General features: G+C 41.4%; 1 protein-coding gene across 2 annotated transcripts in view; it reads right to left on the reverse strand.

Annotated features, from left to right (window-relative positions):
- Window positions 1–3,306: 3,306 nt before the first annotated feature.
- The window catches only part of Asb9 (ankyrin repeat and SOCS box-containing 9), a 44,802-nt gene continuing 24,288 nt past the window's right edge, over window positions 3,307–23,820 (reverse strand). For both annotated transcript variants that reach the window (XM_017602120.3, NM_001191913.1), the window contains 5 exons: window positions 17,541–17,648; window positions 15,344–15,494; window positions 13,839–13,973; window positions 11,793–11,984; window positions 3,307–3,521 (listed from right to left, as the gene is read on the reverse strand). In XM_017602120.3, coding sequence (XP_017457609.1) covers window positions 3,397–3,521; window positions 11,793–11,984; window positions 13,839–13,973; window positions 15,344–15,494; window positions 17,541–17,648 — 711 coding nt within the window. In that variant the 3' untranslated portion in view covers window positions 3,307–3,396. The remainder of the gene's footprint in view (window positions 3,522–11,792; window positions 11,985–13,838; window positions 13,974–15,343; window positions 15,495–17,540; window positions 17,649–23,820) is intronic.

The raw sequence follows: 23,820 nt of genomic DNA on the forward strand, positions 1-23,820 counted from the left end.
TTGGTTCTTTCTTTCTGAAGTGTAAGTGTCTGTTGATTAACTGACCAGTCCAGACTGCTACACAGAGTACCAGACACAGCAACCAAAGCTAGAATTTGAAAGCCATTCTTTTCCTGTCCTTTTCTCTTGCTTTCTTCATTCATCATAACATGAATTATGTAGCCATGTACACCTACTGAACCAAAACAAGAAAAATATTGTAAAGCAGCAACATGTTAGTCTACATAATATGTTGGGTTGTGATCTGAAAACAGATAAAATGCCCACTTGTTTTAGAAGAGGCCATCATGAAGCCAAACTTACATCCATCATTCTTGTAAGTGGGCATCTGAAGGGTTTTTGTGCTGTTAAAAAAAAGCCATAACCAAAAGCAACTTGGGACGGAATAGGTTTATTTTGCCTACTGAATCCATATCACAAATCAACATCAAAGGCAGTCAGAGCAGGAACTTGGAGATTCCTAATGCAGAGGCCATGGAGGAATGCTGCTTACTGTCTTGTTCCCCACAGTTTGCTGTTTTCTTAAAGAACTCAAGATTACCAGCCCAGTGCTCACCGTGAAAGGTAAGGTGGGCACTCCCATGTCAATCCTTGATCAGGAAAATGCCCTATAAGCTTAAGGCATTTTTCTCAATTGAAGTTCCTTCCTGTCAGGTGACTTTAGTTGCCATAAAACCAGCCAGGACAGTGGGGGGGGGGGTATCATTTCTACAGCTTTGATGATGTAATTGGTTGCATTGCATCTGGTTACCAAAGCACTCAAAGATGCACAGCACTAGTAAACACAATCACATCCACACTCATAAAAGGGGATCTTTTAAAGGAGTCCTCTTTCTATCACTAAGTGAAGTAGTTTAGCATTTCCCTAAATTACAACAAGGGACATGGTGTTGGCATTTCGGTGAACATGACTATTTGTTGTATGGATTTATGACTTGCTTAATTGCAATGCTCTAGTAATTCTGTTACAGTTTTGGATTACCATCGAAAGGGTTTATATAAGACATTTTATGTGAAATACCAAGCTACTGTTTAATTGATCGTGTGTGTTTGTGGGTGGGTGTGTATGTGCACGCACATGCACACTGTGTCCATGTTTATATGTATGTGTTTATATGTATGTGTGGATACACATTTGTCCCTTTATGTGTGGTGACTACAGGTTAACACTAAGTGTCTTCCTCAATTGCTCCTCCCCTTTTTTTCCCTTTGAGATGGGTCTTTCCTGTACCCGCCTGCAAATTGCCATTTTGGCTAGATTCTTTTTTGCCTCTGCTCAAAGCAAAGTAGGTTGAAAAGTGTTCGCTGGCATGCCCAACTTTTACATGGGTTCTGGGGATCATCCTGAGCACTTGGTTGCCATGCCTACACTTTCTGGGCCAATTTCCTAGCCCTAAACTGATGTTTTCTGAAAGAAAACACTGGCAAAATGCTCACAGCTCCAACCTCTTGGCAAAAGACTGACTAAAATGTAAGAGCTAGGAAAGCTAGAAATCTGTTGTTAGAATATGCCTATCTCATTAACTTTTCCTCCTTAGTGTCTAGAATAGTGCGTGGCACAGACAAAGACACTAAATAATCCCTGAATAAACAAGTGCAGCAACTGAATGGAATGAAATAAACTAGAAAAATGCAGGAATGCTTCTGTTCACTAGCTATCTATAAATTCTGAGTAGCGAAAAGACAGTTCAGTTAAGAAACAGACTGAGGGTGGGGGTCTTTATTCAAACTAGAAATGTATGGGCTATAGCACCAGGGAAAGAAACTGTTGTCAGTAGAATCCATTATCACAAAGTTTTCATCCCCAAATGGAAATTTCCAGAGGCTCTGTTGTAAACCATTTTGTGACTGGACATTTATGAGTTGTAAGGCTTTTGCTTGAGTTAAGTATGTGCCAATAGCGCCATCTTCTGGAAGAACGTGTTGTGAATTTTAGAACAGTCTTCTAGACATTTTTAATGTAGCAAGTTAAATTAAGCACCGGAAAATTATAACATATATATCATTCAAGATCATGTAGGCCATACATAATCTCATACTTAATGATTTCCCTTAAATGATTGCAATATTTTCTTTCTTCATAATGGTATAATGGAACCTCAAATTCATCTCTCAGAGCAAGAACTACAACCAGCCACACTAAACTGCACCCTAGGTTTTGAGTAAATCTGAAACAGACAAGCAGTTAAAATCCGTTAACCCAGAAAACCTGCGCAATAGAATGTTCTGCAACTATATCCGGGTTATACAACACGATGGCCACATCACCTAAGTGGTTATAAATACTTGCTACATGACTGGGGACACTGACCTGAAGTTTTCATTTTCCTTGCCTTTTATTGATTCTGTTGCTTTATTTCACCATATATGTGTACTTCAGGGTTTCTCAGCCTAAGCACCATTTTCATGTTGAGTGGATAATGCTATGCTGTGGGTGAGGGGCTACCCTGTGAAGAGTATGACAACCAGCCAGACGCCAAAGCATGCACAGTTGAGAATTCCCAGTAGTACAAATATCCTAAGTAAAAATAGCTAAGAATGTTTGCAGCCATTGTCAGTATTTGAGTATGGGGGACGGGGAGAGTGATTAAAAATCGAACACAGTGGGGCTGGGGATTTAGCTCAGTGGTAGAGCGCTTACCTAGGAAGCGCAAGGCCCTGGGTTCGGTCCCCAGCTCCGAAAAAAAAAAAAATCGAACACAGTGGAAAGCTCTGAAGAGCAGCTAACTATATTGCCCAGCAGAGTTCTAGAAGGTACTTACTATGCACATGGGATTTGAGGTAGAAAATAAACATGCTTCTAGATCTAATACAGTCAGTAGTACAGCAAAGGAGAAAAGGTTAAAAGTACTGACACAAAGAAGCATTGTCCTTCTTTGTCTCCCTTTCGGTGTCATGGAAATGGAACCAGGACCATAATGATAGAAAATTCTGGCTTAGCTGAAACCGTCCAGGTTAACAGCAGACAATTTATGTTTGCATCTGGCTCCCCTGTCCTTGATCTTGGTAATTGGATATATTGATCAGTCTGGGCTTCGGCGTATCACCTGGCAGAGGCAGTAAATAGGACCCACCTGGGCACTTGGCTGTGAAGGCTCAATTAGACAATGCTGAAAGTGTTCCTTGCTCGGTGATTGGCATGTAGGACATGTTTAAAACCAATAGCTGTTTTTAGACAATCACATTTAAGCAGAGGACAGGCAGTCTTCACACTCTCCAACCAAGACTATAAAGTACGTGGTGTGCTCTTATTCAAAATAAGGGTCTTACTGGAAAAAAAAAATAAAAAGAAAGAAAACACTAATCTGCCATCATAAACCTTAGTTTATTTGAAACTCCAATAGTAGGAGTTTCAACACCATTTTTCAGTTGCTTGTGGATCCAGTCCCTCCACAATTAAAGGTGCAAAAGGAAGCGCTTCAGGTCTTCCGGAAGAAGAAGTCCAGTAATCTTGTGATGCTGCCGAATGCCAAAGCATTTCCGGATTCTCAAACGGCATAGCTGCATCAAAGAGAGGGGCCCTGGAGAAAGAACATGGGACCAATCATGATGGTTTTGCTAATCTAGGACTGCCTTTTAAATCATGCAATATATATATATATATATATATATATATAGCATTCTTATACAAAAATGAGGGGGTTACCATTTTTTACTTCTTTTTTTTTTGAGATTATAATACAATTACACCAATTCCCCCTTCCCCCTCATCCCTCCAAACATTCCTGTATACTCTTTCTTTCAAATAAATTCGAGGTCTCTTTTTTCATTTGTTATTATTTGCATATATGAAGGAGGCATTTTTAGGCTATGTTCTCTGAGTGTATTTAACTGAAGGAAGATCATTTGATGTTTTCAGATTCTGTTATTCTTATCTGTATGTATATGTATACATGATAGCATGAGCACATGCTTGAGAGTACCATGGAGGCCAGAGGAGAGCATGGCACCACCTATGTTACAGATGGGTGTAGGCTGCCAGATGTGGGTGCTGGAACAGAGTGCCCGTCCTCTGCCATGGCAGGAGGCACTCTTAGTTGCTCAGCCGTCCTCATCCCTTACTGGATTTTAATTTAGGGCAGAGTGAAAGTTATCTACAACTTCGCCACCTCACTAACAGGTTTAAAGAAACTAATTTGGGGGCTGGGGATTTAGCTCAGTGGTAGAGCACTTACCTAGGAAGCGCAAGGCCCTGGGTTCGGTCCCCAGCTCCGAAAAAAAAAAAAGAACCAAAAAAAAAAAAAAAAGAAAGAAAAGAAACTAATTTGGGAATAAAACAGCTATGCAAAAGTTCCAATCGTAAAAAGTAAAATTCATATTTCATGATGTTGTCTTTTAAAAATTAAACCATATTGCTAGATGAAAGTATGTTTATAGTATTAGCAACTTAAAGGCATTCAAACGTGCTTAGCTCAAAGGAAATAATAAGTTTGTGTAATTCCTTTGTGTTTACTTTTCTCTTCTGTACTCAAAAATTTCCCAAAACTTTAGCTCATGGATGGAAAATGAACTAACATAAATATGCACAGGGAGCAGGCAAGAGTTTTCATTTTAGGATGACGGTTCTCAACAGGCTGGGTAGGAAGAAAGAAAAGAAAGGAATTTTCTTCCTAGGGGACATTAGTCAGTATCTTGAGGCACTTTTTGATTAGCATTACTTGAGAAAATGTTAGCATTACTTGCTAGCATCTGTGCACAGCACAGCTCCTAACTGACTCCAACTGCCAATGGTAACAAGGTTTAGAATCCCTATGATACTATAAAAGGTAAGGTATAATGACCATTCCTTGAACCAAATTAAAATGGGAATTCTTCTTCGGTAATTTTTTTTAAAAAAAGAAAACTATATAGTCATAATAAATTCCATAAGACAGTAGCTCTCAATCAATGGTGAAATTTAGATTTGGCTGGAGTTGGGGAAGTTTAAACTATATGATGCTGTGTCCCATTCCAGAGACATTGATTCAATTATTGCTGGTTTGTGCCTGTGCACCCTAATTTTATTAAAGCATGGGACCCAGGCCATTTTCTTGTGAAGTCAATCTTGAGACTACAATTGAAAGATACTCTGGCTTCTGCTGCCCTGTAGCCTTACCACAAGCTATAGGTAAACGTAGTTATGGATCTCTAGGGTGATAAGGAACAAGAAGTGAAGGCAAGTATAGTCAAAGGGATGTGTGTAAACTTTAGATGGAACCCTAACAGCACTTTCCAAAAGGGAGTGGTCGCAAGTGAAGGCACCATCAGATTATGTTCAAGGCACAAGCCAGCAAATTTCACAGCACACACTTTGAGAGAAATGGAAAGCAGTGTTTGAAGATGTGCTTAATTAGGGGCAACTCTGGGATATCCTCATGAAGGTCAACGAAGGACAAAACTTCAGAGCAAGCTTGTTGGGAGTCATTTCATGTTTTCAATCTTGGCCATGAAAAAACATGTTTTAGATGCCAAGCACAGGAGAGGCAGGGGAGAATATTCTTGAAATACTCCCCTTTAGCTTCCAGGAAAAGGGAGGAGATCTCCACCTTTCCTAACTTCTGTGCCAAGCCCAACTCACAACACAGTGAAGTTTCAGCTAATACTCCCAAGTCCCCATACCCTTGAAGAAAGACAGCAATTTAATTAAGTTGCTTCCCTGGGCACAGAGAGCCAGGTAAGCTGAATCATCAAGGAAACCTGGGGACAAGAACTGATATGTTCTACCTGAAGGTCGTACTTTTTCTGCTTGCCTGGGGCCAATTTGTGGGCAATTGAACTGCTAAGAAATACCTCACCCAAATCGTAAAAGTGACTCCTAAAGGCAAAACAAAGGTAATTTTTTTTCCAGTGGCAAATTAAACTTTGTTTGGAGTTCCTTAGGATGAAACCTGGAGCATTTCATTATAAAGAAGCCTGTGCTCTCCCACCAAGAGACATTCCTAAACCTGCGGAATCATAGGCCTTAACTGTTGCCATGTCGAGTGTAAAATAAAGAAATTAAGAAAAACACATGATCATCTCGCTAGATGTTGAGAAATCATTTGACAAAATTCAACACCCCTTCATGATCAAAGTCTTGAAAAGATCAGGAATTCAAGGTCCATACCTAAACATAGTAAAAGCAATATGTAGCAAACCAGTAGCCAACATCAAACTAAATGGAGAGAAATTTGAAGCAAACCCACTAAAATCAGGGGTGAGACAAGGCTGCCTACTCTATCTATTCAATATAGTACTCCAAGTCGTAGCCAGAGCAATCAAACAACAAAAAAAAGAACAAAAGGATACAAATTGGAAAAGAAGTCAAAATATCACTATTTGCCGATGATCTGATAGTATACTTAAGTGACTCAAAAAATTCCACAAGAAAACTCCTACAGCTGATAACTTCAGCAAAGTTGCTGGATATAAATTTAACTAAAACAAGTCAGTAGCCTTCTTCTACTCAAAGGATAAACAGGCTAAAAAAGAAATTAGGGAAATGACACCCTTCACAGTAGTCACAAATAATACAAAATACCTTTGGGTTACTCAACCAAGCAAGTGAAAGATCTGCATGACAAGAACTTCAAGTCTCTGAAGAAAGAAATTGAAGATCTCAGAAGATGGAAAGACCTCTCATGCTCATGGATTGGCAGGATTAATATAGTAAAAATGGCCAATTTACCAAAAGCAATCTACAGATTCAATGCAATCCCCATCAAAATTCCAACTCAATTATTTATAGAGATAGAAAGAGCAATTTGCAAATTCATTTGGAATAACAAAAAACCCAGGATATCGAAAACTGTACTCAACAATAAAAGAACTTCCGGGGGAATCACCATCCCTGACTTCAAGCAGTACTACAGAGCAATAGTGATAAAAAACAAACTGTATGGTATTGGTACAGTGATAGGCAGGTAGATCAGTGGAATAGAATTGACAACCCAGAAATAAACCCACACACCTATGGTCACTTGATCTTTGACAAAGGAGCTAAGACCATCCAATGGAAAAAAAAAGACAGCATTTTCAACAAATGGTGCTGGTTCAACTGGAGGTCAGCATGTAGAAGAATGCAGATCGATCCATGTTTATCACCCCGTACAAACCTTAAGTCCAAGTGGATCAAGGACCTCCACATCAAACCAGATACACTCAAACTAATAGAAGAAAAAGTGGGGAAGAGTCTCGAACACATGGGCACTAGAGGAAATTTCCTGAACAAAACACCAATGGCTTATCCTCTAAGATCAAGAATTGACAAGTGGGACCTCATAAAACTGCTAAGCTTCTGTAAGGCAAAGGACACTGTCATTAGGACAAAACAGCAAACAACAGATTGGGAAAAGATCTTTACCAATCCTACATCTGATAAAGGGCTAATATCCAAAATATTCAAAGAACTCAGGAAGTTAGACTCCAGAGAGCCAAATAACCCTATTAAAAATGGGGTACAGAGCTAAACAAATAATTCTCAGCTGAGGAATGCCGAATGGCTGAGAAACACCTAAAGAAATGTTCAACATCTTTAGTCATAAGGGAAATGCAAATCAAAACAACCCTGAGATTTCACCTCACACCAGTGAGAATGGCTAAGATCAAAAACTCAGGTGACAGCAGATGCTGGCAAGGATGTGGAGAAAGAGGAACACTCCTCCATTGTTGGTGGGATTGCAGACTGGTAAAACCATTCTGGAAATCAGTCTGGAGGTTCCTCAGAAAATTGGACATTGAACTGCCTGAGGATCCAGCTATACCTCTCTTGGGCATATACCCAAAAGATGCCTCAACATATAAAAGAGACACGTGCTCCACTATGTTCATCGCAGCCTTATTTATAATAGCCAGAAGCTGGAAAGAACCCAGATGCCCTTCAACAGAGGAATGGATACAGAAAATGTGGTACATCTACACAATGGAATATTACTCAGCTATCAAAAACAACGACTTTATGAAATTCGTAGGCAAATGGTTGGAACCGGAAAATATCATCCTGAGTGAGCTAACCCAATCACAGAAAGACATACATGGTATGCACTCATTGATAAGTGGCTATTAGCCCAAATGCTTGAATTACCCTAGATGCCTAGAACAAATGAAACTCAAGACGGATGATCAAAATGTGAATGCTTCACTCCTTCTTTAAAAGGGGAACAAGAATACCCTTGGCAGGGAAGAGAGAGGCAAAGATTAAAACAGAGACTGAAGGAACTCCCATTCAGAGCCTGCCCCACATGTGGCCCATACATATACAGCCACCCAATTAGACAAGATAGATGAAGCAAAGAAGTGCAGACTGACAGGAGCCGGATGTAGATCGCTCCTGAAAGACACAGCCAGAATACAGCAAATACAGAGGCGAATGCCAGCAGCAAACCACTGAACTGAGAATAGGACCCCCGTTGAAGGAATCAGAGAAAGAACTGGAAGAGCTTGAAGGGGCTCGAGACCCCATATGTACAACAATGCCAAGCAACCAGAGCTTCCAGGGACTAAGCCACTACCTAAAGACTATACATGGACTGACCCTGGACTCTGACCTCATAGGTAGCAATGAATATCCTAGTAAGAGCACCAGTGGAAGGGGAAGCCCTGGGTCCTGCTAAGACTGAACCCCCAGTGAACTAGACTGTGGGGGGGAGGGCGGCAATGGGGGGAGGGTTGGGAGGGGAACACCCATAAGGAAGGGGAGGGGGGAGGGGGATGTTTGCCCGGAAACCGGGAAAGGGAATAACACTCGAAATGTATATAAGAAATACTCAAGTTAATAAAAAAAAATGTAAAAAAAAAAAATAAAAAAAAATAAAAGAAATACTCAAGTTAATAAAAAAAAAAAAAACTCAGGTGACAGCAAATGCTGGCGAGGATGTGGAGAAAGAGGAACACTCCTCCATTGTTGGTGGGATTGCAGACTGGTACAACCATTCTGGAAATCAGTCTGTAGGTTCCTCAGAAAATTGGACATTGAACTGCCTGAGGATCCAGCTATACCTCTCTTGGGCATATATCCAAAAGATGCCCCAACGTACAACAAAGACACAAGCTCCACTATGTTCATAGCAGCCTTATTTATAATAGCCAGAAGCTGGAAAGAACCCAGATGCCCTTCAACAGAGGAATGGATACAGAAAAAATGTGGTACATCTACACAATGGAGTACTACTCAGCTATCAAAAATAATGACATCCTCTTGCCTTTACTCTTCTCTGCTCTGGTGCCCTCTTTCCTGTCCCTTCTCACCCCATCCCTTCCCCTTCCCTCCACATGCTCATGGCCAGCCTTTGTTCCTCCCTTCTTCTACTCTTCTTCTCTCATTAAACCTCTCCATGTGGAAAAAAAATGACATCATGAAATTCATAGGCAAATGCATGGAACTAGAAAATATCATCCTGAGTGAGGTAACCCAATCACAGAAAACACTCATGGTATGCACTCACTGATAAGTGGATATTAGCCTAAAAGCTCAAATTACCCAAGATACAATCCACAGACCACATGAAGCTCAAGAAGAAGGATGACCAAAATGCAGATGCTTCACTCCTTCTTAAAAGGGGGAACAAAAATATTCATAGGAGGAGATATGGAGGCGAAGTTTGGAGTAGAGACTGAAGGAACGGTCATTCAGAGCCCGCTCCACATGTGGCGCATATATATACAGCCACCAAAACTAGATAAGATCAATGAAGCTATGAAGTGCATGCTAACAAGAACCGGATATAGTTGTCTCCTGAGGGACACAGCCAGAACATGTCAAATATAGAGGCAAATGCTAGCAGCAAACAACTGGACTGAGAATGGGACGCCCGTTAGAGGAATTAGAGAAAGGATTGAGAGAGCTGAAGGGGCTTGCAACCCCATAAGAGCAATGCCAACCAACCAGATCTCCCAGGGTCTAAACTACTACCCAAAAAGTACACATGGACCGACCCATGGCTCCAGCTGCATATGTAGCAGAGGATGGCCTTGTTGGGCACCAATAGAAGGAGAAGCCCTTGGTCCTGCCAAGGTTGGACCCCCAGCATAGGGGAATGTTGGGGGGAAGGAGGAGGTGGATGGGGAAGAAAACACCCTTATAAAAGAAGGGGAGAGGAATGGGATAGGGGACTTATGTCTGGGAAACCAGGAAAGGGAATAATATTTGAAATATAAATAAAAGAAAATTTCCAATAAAAAAGGAAGAAAAAGAAAAATCTAGGTATTTAACAACTGCTTGGGGAATAAAGTAGAAAGACAACAGGCATGGTGGTGCACATCTTTAGTCCTAACAGTCAGGCAAAGGCAGGGGGATCTCTGTGAGTTCAAGGCTACCCTGATCTACATAGCAAGTTCCAGGACAGCCAAGACTAGGCACAGGGAAAAAAAGGAAGGAAGGAAGGAAGAAAGGAAGGAAGGAAGGAAGGAAGGAAGGAAGGAAGGAAGGAAGGAAGAAAGGAAGGAAGGAAGGAAGGAAGGAAGGAGAAAATATCAGCGAAGACAATCTGAAAATCTTATAAGATTATATAAAGAGGAAGGAGATATATTCACCCCACTATGTGACTTTAGTGGACCCTGTGGCACAGTTGCTTCTGCATATCACATTCGCAATAAAAATATTAAAACTGATATTTTAAAACTATTTTTAGAAAGTGGCCCTGTGTGTATCCATAGAAATTTTTGAAAACAAGAAATCGTCAAGATGCAGGCAGAAATGCCTAGTGATTATCCCACAGTTTAAAGGAAAGAGGACTTTAGTTGATTCTTTCTGCCTACATCAGTCTTTCTTAGCCAGTCTTGCAATGCTAAGAAGTGCAGGCAACTGCAAGATGGGCAGTTGCCCTGGGGCAATGGAAATAGGAAGAAGTCCTTGGACCTCTTTATCTTTCTACCCAGATCCAGCCCCACTTCTCAGTCTGTGGGTAGAAATTAACCAGTTTATTTGACATCAGAATCCTTCAGATAGGAAGGCCTACTTCAGAGGCCCACAGTCCAAAAACAAAGTACAATCAACACTCCGGTAATAAAACTGTCTCCAGGAACAATTAATAATGAGATCAGGTTTTCTCACAATCTGAAGAGGTCTTTGCTCCAAGAAATCCCCCTTCTCCTATACAGACCACTGTTTTTCACAGCTATGTGTGTGAGTAGTGTGAGTTCTTATTTATGGAGGCGTGTGGTAAACTTGCAAGAGTAAATGTATTTTGACTGATGTAAATCATTAAACAAATGCCCGAAACTCTCAGTTAGCTACATGTTAACAGCTGCAGTTAATTACTCAGTAATTTGGCTGGTACACAAGGCAGTTCAGACATCTTGAGAAATCAGACAATACCTAGAAGGTATCTGCTGAGTCATTCTAAAGCCTGTGGGTTGCAACCCCTTGGACAATGAATGACTCTTTCACAGGGATCCGCTAAGAACATCAGAAAAAAAATTACATTTCAATTCATACATGTAGCAAAATTACAGTTATGAAGTAGCAACAAAAATCATTTCATGGTTGGAGTTCACAACCACAGGAGAACTGTATTAAAGGGTCACAGCATTAGGAAGATTGAGAACCACTGCTCTAAAACATGTTTCATTTAATTTTAATATCAATGTTTTAAAATAACACCTGATCTCTTTTAAACTGGCCAAACAGCCCGACTCCAGCATATCAAACAACAAAGGGCCAAATCTGACTTCATTAGCAATGATGTGCCTTGTTGAATTAGCTCAGGTTCCCGGTGCATGGTGACGGCATGATCTTAATAGAGCTGGAAGTCAGAACTTAGTAAGTGCCTGCCTCACACTAAGGACCAAAGGATTCTCTATGGGTTGGGGCTTAGATTTGGGCAATGGAGAGGCACCTTCTCTCTGTAAGAAGATCTCAATCACAGGACTCTCCAGAGGCACCAGATCCACAGGACGTTTGCCATCTGCATTCTTGGTTTGAGCATTGGCTCCGAAGTCCATGAGCAGATGCACCAGCTCCCCACTGGACATCCTGGCCACTACATGAAGAGGAGAATCGGAGCCTTTGCCTTGATTCACAGATGCTCCTAAAGGGTCACAAGAACAAAAGAGGTCAAAGAGCCATGGCTAGCTATCACTTTTCTCAAAACATAGACTCTTAAAAGACTTTAAATAGGGGGAATTCATGAAGACCATAATTCTGTGAGATTAGGAACTGATTTCACTTTATGTCATTTAATATAATAAGAAAATTGGGCACTGGATATACAACTCTTGATAAAGTGCTTGCCATGCAAAAGTGAGAATTAGTGTTCAGTTACCAGCACCCAGAGAAAAACATGAGTATGGTAGCACATGCTTCTAATGTGCTGTGGAGTGGCGACAGACCCTTGTGGCCAGCCTAGCCTGATCAGTGAGCTCCTGGTCCCAAGCAAGAGATCCTGTTCTAAAAATCAACCTCGTTGACTCCGCAGGGACAACATCTAAGGTTTACCTTTGGCTTCCATAAGCATGTGCACATGCATACACACCCACATGCACAGGCTCACACACATGTACACATGCATCCCCCTCCCACATGAACATATAGATTTTCACACAAATACAATAAAAGGGCATTTTATTTGACCATGTGTAGCATATGGCATTAACAATTCGCCACCATGGAGTATTATACGTGGGCATGGTACAATCAAGAGAAAGTCTGGGTAGTGTGAAAGCTGCAGATTCATTATTAATGCAGTGTAAGTAGAGACCATGAATAAGGCTAGATGGGGAAAGTCCTCATACATCAAGAAGCTGGATTCATACACTACGCAGCCAACACTGCATTTAAAGCCATGGGTTGTGAGACTGTGTGAGCTGAATCATTAAACACAACAATTCAGGGACGCATTTCACCCCCTAAATTGGAATAACTTAGATTCTGTTACCACAGGAAGGTTGGCAAGTTCTCTTTAGGAGTAAAGTGGATTTCTGGGACCATCCCTACCCAATTGTCCCTACCCCTGCTCAGAGCCTGTTGCTCACTGAGGTATATGCAGGCTCCCACTTTTACCTGAGCTATGGACTCCCTCCACCAAAAAAAAAAAAAAAAAAAAGAGAGAGAGAGAGAGAGAGAGAGAACACCCGGTCAACAAATGGAAATGTAAACTGGTTTGTAAATAGTAGTTTTACTTTGGGAGAGGTACCAAATATGGCCCTGACCTGCATAAGAGCTTTAAATACCTTGAAGCTTAAACTCGCCCTAAAATAATAGGAAGGAGGGAGACGGCAGAGAGAACAGCAGAGAGAACTGATGAATAAGAACTGCTATCAAAAAGGGAAAATAAATAGGAATGTGCAAATAGTGTGGGGAGAGACTCCTGGGGCGGTAAAGGAAGATCACAAAGTAGATAAAGAGTGGCTCTAGTGTTCCTGGTGTGGAGGAGACTGGAGAGCCACAGGAAGTGAGAAGGAATGATAGTACATCCCTTGGAGGAAAAGAAACTGTGGCAGAATAATTGGGAAGAACTGTGGAGGACATCAGAAATAGGAAGAATCAGCAACAACCCAGCAGCTTTGCACACTCTGCAGAACTCAATCCTATAACTGTCCAGTTAGAGGCAGAGGACAGGGAGGAAATGCTAGTAATAAATGAGGAGCACCCTGGGAAAAGGTATGGGTGCTATCATCAACATTATCTTCCTCCTCCTCTTCTCCTTCTCCTTCCTCCTCATCCTCCTCTTCCTCCTCCTCCTCCCCCCGCCCTCTCCCCCTCATTGTCATGCTAGTTAGAAGGGAGACAACTAAAATGTAAACAGTGTAAAACAATTTCCTGTCAGAACAGTGAGGTCTTGCTCAAGCCCCTTGCCCACACTCTCTCCTCTAGTATGACAGGAGGATCTTTAGGGGTCATTTAATTTGCTCTTCATTTTCATGCCCCCCTTTTTTTGCCTTACCTGACTCCAGGAGCTTCTTGGCACAGTCGACCTGCTGGTTTTTACAAGCCACATATAGAGGTGTTCCGAGGTGGCTAATGTTGTAGTCAATATTGGCCCCATGAGCTGCGAGGGATTCAATGCACTTTGCATGGCCTACAGCATACAAAATAAAAGAAAAAGAAAAAAAGGAAAAAGATCAGAAGAGTTATAGCATAAATTTGTTAAGCAACAGCCCCTATTTTGTGTGTGTTTAAATGGACCCCCAACATATCTAGCAATCAAAGACCTATTATGCTACTTAGAATGGAGAATAATTTCAAACACTAGCAGCAGAGAGTAAATGTCTGTCCCAAACCATTAGGTCAGCTCCTCACTGGACATCCTAGCCCATCCATCTCCTCCCATGAAGAGAAGAATCAGGCTTTTTGCCTTGGTTCCCCAGAACAAAAGGAGGGTCAGCCAAAGAGCAGACTCCATCCATCAACCAAACGTCACTTGGAGCTGCAGATGGAGCTGTATTCACTAACCATGGAAAGAAACCTGCAGTCATTTACTTTTATGGATCACGTGTTTGTAACTAGTCTGATCAGGGAAGAGCCATGGAAAAATAGAGCTAAAGATGGTCTTGAAGAAAGATATCAAATGTTTAGCAGGACAAGTAAGGAAGCTGAGAGCCTGCAATAGCTGGGAGTAATAGGCCACGGTGAGCACAGGCAAGTCTTAGAACCTACCAAATCCCATGGAGTCAAGGTCCAGTCTGGCAAACTAAGTTTGGTCAGAGCTTAGAACTGAGCTAAAAGAAACCCTTGTTTTTATCCAAGTTCAGAGCAGAATGGATAAAGAAAATATGGTACATGCATAACAGAGTATTACTGTACCATAAAGAAGAATGAGATTATACTGTTTGCAGGAAAATGAATGGAATTGGAGAGCACCATACTAAGCAAATAAGACAAACACAGAAAGATAAATACAAACTACACATGCACGCATATGTGGAGCCTAGACATCTCTCTCTCTCTCTCTCTCTCTCTCTCTCTCTCTCTCTCTCTCTCTCCCTCCCTCCCTCCCTCCCTCCCTCCCTCTCTCCCCATGCCTCCTCCACCTGTAAAAATAGAAGGGAAGCTACCTGAGAAGGAAGATGGCTGGGGGAAGAACAGGAGAGGGAAATGGAGCTGAATGTGATAACCTTGACAGAAACCCATTGCTTCCATATGATTAAATATGGACCTCGTTTTCTATTAGCTCAAATATTCCACAAAGATCCATAATGTACAATGTATTTACCATCCACTATTCTAGAAATACAACTCTGAAAGGGTGATTCTCAAACTTAAATGTGCATCAGAAGCTGGAGCAGGTCCCAAGAGTCCGCATTCAAAAGCCCCGTCATATGCATGTTCCTACTCCCAAAGCACCTTTTGAAGCTATTGCTCTAAAATATCCCTCTGCTTTCCTGTTTCTGTAATTCGAGCTTCCTTGAAGGACTGGGTGAAATCCCTAAATATTAACAATGGATTTACCTCTTTTAGCAGCCTCGTGGATGGGAGAGGCCAGGTCACTCTCAGGATGGGGAGCGGCTCCGTGCTGCAGAAGCAGATTCACACAGTCCTGGCTGCCACTAACACAGGCATTAAACAAGGGAGTTCGCCAATCTATAGTCATGCCGTTCACCTGTGAAGAAAACCCAGTTCCAGGATGAAGAGAGGGACTGATGTGAACTGAACTCAAGCTTAAGCCTTCCACTTTCAAGTTGTTATTTAAAAACTTCTCTGAGCCTTAAATTCCATCTTTTTCTATAAAATGAGAGCCACCAAATTGTCATGGGAAAAAGAACAAAGCATAAAATAGAAGGCAGCAATAATGTTACTGAATGGTCTTTCTTCCTTGCTCTCCTTGGTGTCATGAATCTAGTCGGGATTATTTCCATAGCATAGCTTCCAAATTAATGTCTCTATTTTAAACACCCATCCTAAGAGAGTAGCCAGAGTAATCTGAAATTGATTTTTATTAAGAATATATTTTTCTTTTAAAAAGATAATACTCACATAGATATGCTTAACAGATACAAAAGATTTTATTCAGTTTATTCATTAATGAGAGAATTGGTAAGATGGTAGGGTTAGATTAAAGAAAAATTTATATGGTTAGTCAATATGAAACTTAAATACGTCTACAAATAGATACAGAACTGGTTAACAAGACTGTAAAACTATAGATTTCAGGGCAAGTTTTTATTAGCATAGATAAAAGTCTAACAGACATTTACAAGCTAGCATCCATGTCATGATGTTTGGGCTACAAACGAACAATAGATAGCGAGCCCAAATCGACATGGACACTTCTATCATGTCATATAGTCATGTGCATCTGTTAAATGAAGGCAGTGTGAGGATAAAACTGAATTCACCACCACACTCTCTTTCCAAGGAAGGCCAAGTCCTAGATGAGGTACAGAAGATGCATACTGCAAATTCCAAGGAGATGCACATTCTCAAGGTCCCATTGTGTCACAGGACCATAAAGTGACTGTTCCTTTAACGTTTCCATCCCAGTTGCTTCTTTTGTATGCGATTTTGTCATAAATGACAAGAAACCTTCTCATCCACTTTATTCTCCTGCTCTAAAAAATAGGTTAATAACATTTTCCCAATTTCACTTTCAGATTATTGTGTTGGTTGTGTCTTATGGATGGAAGCCCTTACTTTCTTTTAATTCACCATTTGGCTGACTGGTTCTAAGATCCTCCTGTTTCAGATTAGACATCATTTCCTATAGGAAGCTCCTTTTGAACCCCCCCCACTGGAAATAGATGAACACTTGTATGTGTTGCCAATAATCCCTACTAATCTCATGACTCTTGGTTAGTTTTCAAACTGGCACAAGCTCATTCCATCCCTCGGTGCACATTCCTTTGTGATATGGCTCTGCGGCCCCTCCCATCACAAGATGAGGCTATTTTTCCACTACTTGAATGCAAGTTTGCCAACAAGACTTACTTTAGCCAATATGACAGTAGCAAATGGGATCCAAGAAAAAAAGCCTGCCTTCTTTTGCTTCTCCTGCAATCCCTGCTCCCCTGTGAACAATTCCAGGCCACTTGCTAAATGATGAGAGACTACACAGAGATGTTCTTACTCTAACATCCCAGCTATCCCTAGCTGAAATTCTCACCTTTTCTACAAGATTTCATTCCCTGCCACCCAGAGACATGACAGCAGAGATATTACAATTACATAGCAATATGTATTAATGCTGTCTGATAAATAAAATGGTTCAGCTCTTGGGGTGGTTTGAATTAGACCCCATAGACCAGATGTGGTGGTACATGACTTCAATAACAGCACTCAGGAAGCAGAGGCAGGATGGTCTTTGAATTTGAGGTCAACTTCGAGTTCCAGGACAGCCATGGCTACAGAGAGAGCCCCTGCCTCAGAAGAAAGAGGAGAAGGAAAGTGAAAACACAGAAGCGGCAGAAGAGAGGAGGAGGGAGAGAGGAAGAGGAGGAGGAGGCAGCAGAAAGAAGAGGAGGTGGTAGCAGGAGGAGGAGGAGGAAGAAGCAGAAGAATCAAAAGAAGAAGCAGAAGCAAGGGGAGGAAAAGGAAGGGAGGGAAGGAGGAAGGACAACTCGTCAAAGGTGCTGGCAATTAGTCAGAGGGGTGGAAGTAGCCAGTTTTCATTTTCAGTGTTGTTTGTTTCTATTATTTAAGCTTCACATACCTGAGCTCCATGACTTATCAAAACAGTGGCGCAGGACAGATGACCTCTGAGGCATGCTTCATGAAGTGGAGACACGTGATCTGCTGTGATGATGTTTACAGGCCAGCCCTGGAAGAAGAAAAATGGGCTCAAAATGTGGTACAAGGTAAATTATCCTCAGGTTGGTTTGCAGATATAATTCCAGTACTACGTGAATTCTTCCAAAAGTTAAGTTGTATGGTCAGGTAAAGCAATCTACTAACATACTATAATGGAAAAACAAGAAAGGGAAGAAGAAGGCCCATCACACAGCACAAGTGAGAGTCTAATATAAGATAACCACAAAGAAAATGACTTTACCAGGCTCTGTTGGGGCTGGCAACTCAATGCTTTCACTGTTGATTATGAATTTATTGGTGGAGTACTTGCCATTCTTCTCAATTTAGCATGAGGCTTCACCAAGCATTTACTGAGAAGGACTGGTATAAGATAGGATGGTGAAGGAAAAAATAGGGTGAGCCTCTGCTTGCCTGGCTTACATGTATATGACTGGGAAACCCTCCAGTGACTCTTGTCTCCTGGTGGTAGCACCCTATGTGACCTCCTCCCCTTTAGTGGGGGATTTGCTGATGCTGCCTCTTCCTCCTTCATTTTTCCTTTTCCTCTTCCTTCTCCTTTCTTCCTCTCCACCCCCTCCTTATCCTCTCCTCTTCCTGTGCTCTTCCTCCACCCCTTCCTCCACTTCCTCCAGTCTTCCCTTTCCCCCTCCTTCCCTCACCTGTGCTTCTCCTTCTCAACTATTCTTCCCCTACTCTTCCTTCTGCCATCTAATTCCTTTCTTTACTTCTTCTCTCTCTTCCCCTTCCTACTTGCTCTTTTGCATGGGCTAAGTCACTACCCTATCACTGAGCCTCATTCCTACCAAGATTTGCTTCTAACTAAGAAGATATGCAAAGATGATAAAGGGTTGTTTCCAAGATTGAATGTCAACTTTTATTTGGCTCACTCTCCCTTTAATGTTGGCGTTACTTATTCGCTTGTTCTACTTAAACTCCTTGACAAGAAAATGAAGGTGGCCCCTGCCCAACCACCAACCAGGAGGTAAGACCCTCAGTCCAACAAGTCAGGAGGAATTGGATCTTGTTAGCTGCTGCCTCAGTAAGCTTGGCTATACAGATCTTCAGTTGGACAAGCCTTACAATGACTACAGCTTTCCTGAGTCCCTCCCCCAGCAAAACGTTGTCCACATTCCTGACAGAGTCTTAAACAAACCCACATGTCTGTGGTTTCATGCTACTAACTCTGGACCATTTTATTTTTACACAGTAAGTGGTGTGGGCCAAGTGATACAGGGCCAGTACACTAGGTGAGCCTCTTTGGATTAAAAAGTCCCAAAAGCAAATGAACAATTTCATTCTCACAGTAGGCCTTGGAAATCTGGAAAGCAAAATGTCTGTCCATTTAGTTTTAGGATCCATCACCCTCTGGGAATACTTGTTGTCCAGGATATGATAGCTCATGGGACAAATCCAAGCAGGAAAGAGGTCCAGGAGCAGTCGCACAGCCCCAGCCTCACTCCATCTTAGAACATTGTCCTGGGAGACATGGACACAATAAACGTACCTTTTAATCTGTATATGCTTAGGGTTGCTTTTAAGTGTGTGTGTGTGCGTGCGTGTGTGTGTGTGTGTGTGTGTGTGTGTGTGTGTACATGTGTGAAGGATGGGTTTTAGGTGTGAAGGTACGATGTAGACAGACACACATGTGAGTGTGGGTCTTCAGCTGCATGTGTCCTACTTTATCACAATCTTCCTTATGCCCTAGAGACAGGGACTCTTAGTAAACATGAGGTTTGATTGGCATTCACAAAGTCCAATGATTCTTCTATCTCTTCCATCCCTACCCCAGTACAGTGCTGAGCTTGCAGGTGTATATGCTCAACCAAGATTTCCATATGGGTTTTGGAGATGTGTATAGCAGATACCCTAAGCCACTGACCTATCTCCCTAACCCCTGTGCGTGGTTCATGTAATCAATGACTCAAATACAGGTTTTAAGTTTTCTTCCTGGAACAGTATAAAGCTTCCCCAAATTGTTCCAATAAAAGGTCCCAGACTCCATTAATCCCAACATATATTTTTCTACTTCTTGGACATTTATGATATTATTAGATAGTCACTAATCATCCTGTGCATTTGGCCTTTATCTTCTGATCATCAGAATCACACATTTTAAGATATCAAGTCACTCTCTGCTTATACCCCAGTACACACGAGCTCAAATCCAGAGCCTAGGAAAAGATTCTGGGATATTCACCATAATATGCATGTAAATGAGAGGGTCTAATGCATTCCTCTACCCATGCTCTGCTGTTTACAGGGAAAGAAGAGGCTGTGTTTTCCCTCCCTCCAGATCCTCAAATCCCATCTGTATACCATGAATCCTCAAAATATGGCTCCCAGTGCCCAGACACAGGAAGACCTTATCTGATTGAACTTATTCCTTCCCAAGTGTCCCAGTGGACTCTACAACATAGCACTTGGTATTTGACTATTCCCATTATTATTCACCTGTGAATTGTTTCATTTTAGGGAAAGCACCACCCCAGACTTTGGTTTGGTTTCCATTCTCAGTGTTCTCCTAACTAATCTGTCCCACTGAGCCTGTAGCACACCAGGGAGGGAAGGAGCACAGGGGGGCCAGTTATTCATGGCAAAACTGTTAACTGTACATATAGGTCTGGTTGTACAGGCCTGTCACATCAGCTGCTTGGGAGACTGAGATGGGAGGATCAAAATGTCAAAGCCTGCCTGGGCTGCAAGGCAAAGTTCAAAGGCTAGCACCAGTAACTTAGTAAAACACTGACTAGGAGGGTGAGGGGCTGGCAGTATAGTTTAGTAGTAGATTCCCTGCCAAGCATGAATAAGGCCCTAGGTTCAATTTCCAGACACACACACACACACACACACACACACACACACACACACACCCTTACTTGCATTGCCCCTTGTGCAACAGAGCATGCAATCAAAGACAACTGTCCTTTTAAAGGAATTTTTTAGAGATTTTTGAGAATTTTTTTAGAGAATATAAAAAAAGTAGTCCCCCTGACAGCCCCAAAAACCAAAAGCCAGTCGCCAGGAGCGCTGACAGACCTGAGAGCAGGAGTAAGAAAATCTCTTCTGCTCCAAGCAACCCACCTGGTAGCCTCAGAACACACAAAGGCAGAAGTCATATGAGAGAGGACACTTCCCTTTCTGCCTGCACCCAGAGCTGAACCGCTCCCACAGCTCTCTGTACCTAAATCCCATGGGGGAAAGAGATGGACTCTCAGAAGTGTGGACAATCCTCAGAGCTCAGGGAAGACTATCACTTGTGCTCACATTCCTGGCCCAAGAGGAAGCCTCCTAGTGCCCTCAAGATACAGGAGCAGTCAGGGTCAGGTCACTTCCTGCACTAAGAGTCTAAAGCCAGTATCTGCCTGCACTGAGAGTCTAAAGCCAGTCACCTGGAGCTGTGATTACACTGAAAGCAGAGATAAGACAAACACTTCTGCTCCAAGTGACCCACCTGGAGGCTTCAGGACACACAAACCCAGGAGCAGCTCTCTGTTCCCATATCTGGTTGAAAGAAAACAGGTCTCCAAGAGTGCTGACACACAGGCTTATAGGAGTGTCAAGCCACTGTCAGAGACAGCAAGACAAGCCAACACCAGAGACAAACTGATGGCCAGAGGCAAGCGCAGGAACCCAAGCAACAGAAACCAAGACTACATGGCATCATCAGGGCCCAATTCTCCCAGCAAGGCAAACACTGAATATCTAAACACACCAGAAAAGCAAGATATAGATTTAAAATCACATTTGATCATGATGATGGAGGACTTTAAGAAAGACAAAGAACTCCCTTAGAGAAATGCAGGAAAACACAACTAAACAAGTAGAAGCCCTTAGAGAGGAAACACAAAAATCTCTGAAAGAATTACAGGAAAACACAAACAGGTGAAGGAATTAAAAACAGAAATAGAAACAATAAAGAAAGAAGAAAGGGAGACAACCCTGGATATAGAAAACCAAAGGAAGAGACAAGGAGTGGTAGATACAAGCATCATCAACAGAATACAAGAGATAGAAGAGAGAATCTCAGGAGCAGAAGAGTCCATAGAAATCATTGACTCAACTGTCAAAGATAATGTAAAGCGGAAAAAGCTACTGGCCCAAAACATCCAGGAAATCAAGGACACAATGAGAAGATCACACCTAAAGATAATAGGTATAGAAGAGAGTGAAGACTCCCAGCTCAAAGGACCAGTAAATATCTTCAACAAAATCATAGAAGAAAACTTCCCTAACCTAAAGAAAGAGATGCCCAGGAACATACAAGAAGCCTACAGAACTCCAAATAGATTGGACAAGAAAAGAAACTCCTCTGTTACATAATAGCCAAAACAACAAATGTACAAAACAAAGAAAGAATATTAAAAGCAGTAAGGGGAAAAGGTCAAGTAGCATATAAAGGCAGACCTATCAAAATTACACTAACTTTCTCACCAGAGACTATGAAAGCCAGAAGATCCTGGACTGATGTCATACAGACCCTAAGAGAACATAAATGCCAGCCCAGGTTACTGTATCCAGCAACACTCTCAATTAACATATATGGAGAAACCAAGATATTCCATGACAAAACCAAATTTACACAATATCTATCTACAAATCCAGCCCTACAAAGGATAATAAATGGTAAAGCCCAACACAAGGAGGCAAGCTACACCCTAGAAAAAGCAAGAAACTAATTGTTTCACAACGAAACAAAGAGAAGACAAGCACACAAACATAATCTCACATCTAAACACGAATATAACAAGAAGCAACAATCACTATTCCTTAATATCTCTCAACATCAATGGACTCAATTCCCCAATAAAAAGACACAGATTAACAAACTTGATACGCAATGAAGACCCAACATTTTGCTGCCTACAGGAAACACCTCAGAGACAAAGATAGACACTACTTCAGAGTTAAAGGCTGGAAAACAACTTTCCAAGCAAATGGTTTGAAGAGGAAAGCTGGAGTAGCCATTCTAATATCGATTTTCAACCAAAATTCATCAAAAAAGATAAGGAAGGACACTTCATATTCATCAAAGAAAAATCCACCAAGATGAACTCTCAATCCTAAATATCTATGCTCCAAATGCAAGGGCACCTACATTCATAATAGAAACCTTACTAAAGCTCAAAGTACACATTGCACCTCACACAATAATAGTGGGAGATTTCAACACCCCACTCTCATCACTGGACAGATCATAGAAACAGAAACTAAACAGAGACATAGAGAAACTAACAGAAGTTATGAACCAAATGGATTTAACAGATATTTATAGAACATTTCATTCTAAGACAAAAGAATGTACCTTCTTCTCAGCACATCATGGTACCTTCTCCAAAATTGACCATATAATCGCTCAAAAAACAGGCCTCAACAGATACAAAATGATTGAAATAGCCCATGCATCCTATCACATCACCACAGAGTGAGGCTGGTCTTCAATAACAACAATAAAGTCTACATATACATGACAGCTGAACAACACTCTACCCAATGATAACTTTGTCAAGGAAGAAATAAAGAAAAAATTAAAGACTTCTTAGAATTTAATGAAAATGAAGACACAACATACCCAAACTTATGGGAGACAATGAAAGCAATGCTAAGAGGAAAACTTATAGCTCTGAGTGCCTCCAAAAAGAAATTGGAGAGAGCATACATTAGCAGCTCGACAGCACACTTAAAAACTCTAGGGAAAAAAAAGAAGCAAATACACCCAAGAGGAGTGGACAGCAGGAAATAATCAAACTCAGATCTGAAATCAACCAAGTAGAAAAAAAAGAACTATACAAAGAATCAACAAAACCAGAAGCTGGTTCTTTGAGAAAATCAACAAGATAGATAAATCCTTAGCCAGTCTAACCAGAGAGCACAGAGAGAGTTTCCAAATTAACAAAATCAGAAATGAAAAGGGAGACATAAGATCAGAATCTGAGTTCAAATAAACTGGAAAATCTGGATGAAATGGACAATTTCCTAAACAGATACCAGTACCAAAGTTAAAGCAGGATCGGATAAACCATTTTAACCATCCTATAAGACCTAAAGAAATAGAAGCAGTCAAAAGTCTCCAACAAAAAAAGCTCAGAACCAGATGGGTTTAGTGCAGAATTCTATCAGAACTTTATGGAAGATCTCATACCAATACTGTCCAAATTATTATGCAAAATAGACAGAGAAGGAGC

Source organism: Rattus norvegicus, chromosome X, assembly GCF_036323735.1.
Source record: "Rattus norvegicus strain BN/NHsdMcwi chromosome X, GRCr8, whole genome shotgun sequence".
NCBI classification, from domain to species: Eukaryota; Metazoa; Chordata; class Mammalia; order Rodentia; family Muridae; genus Rattus; species Rattus norvegicus.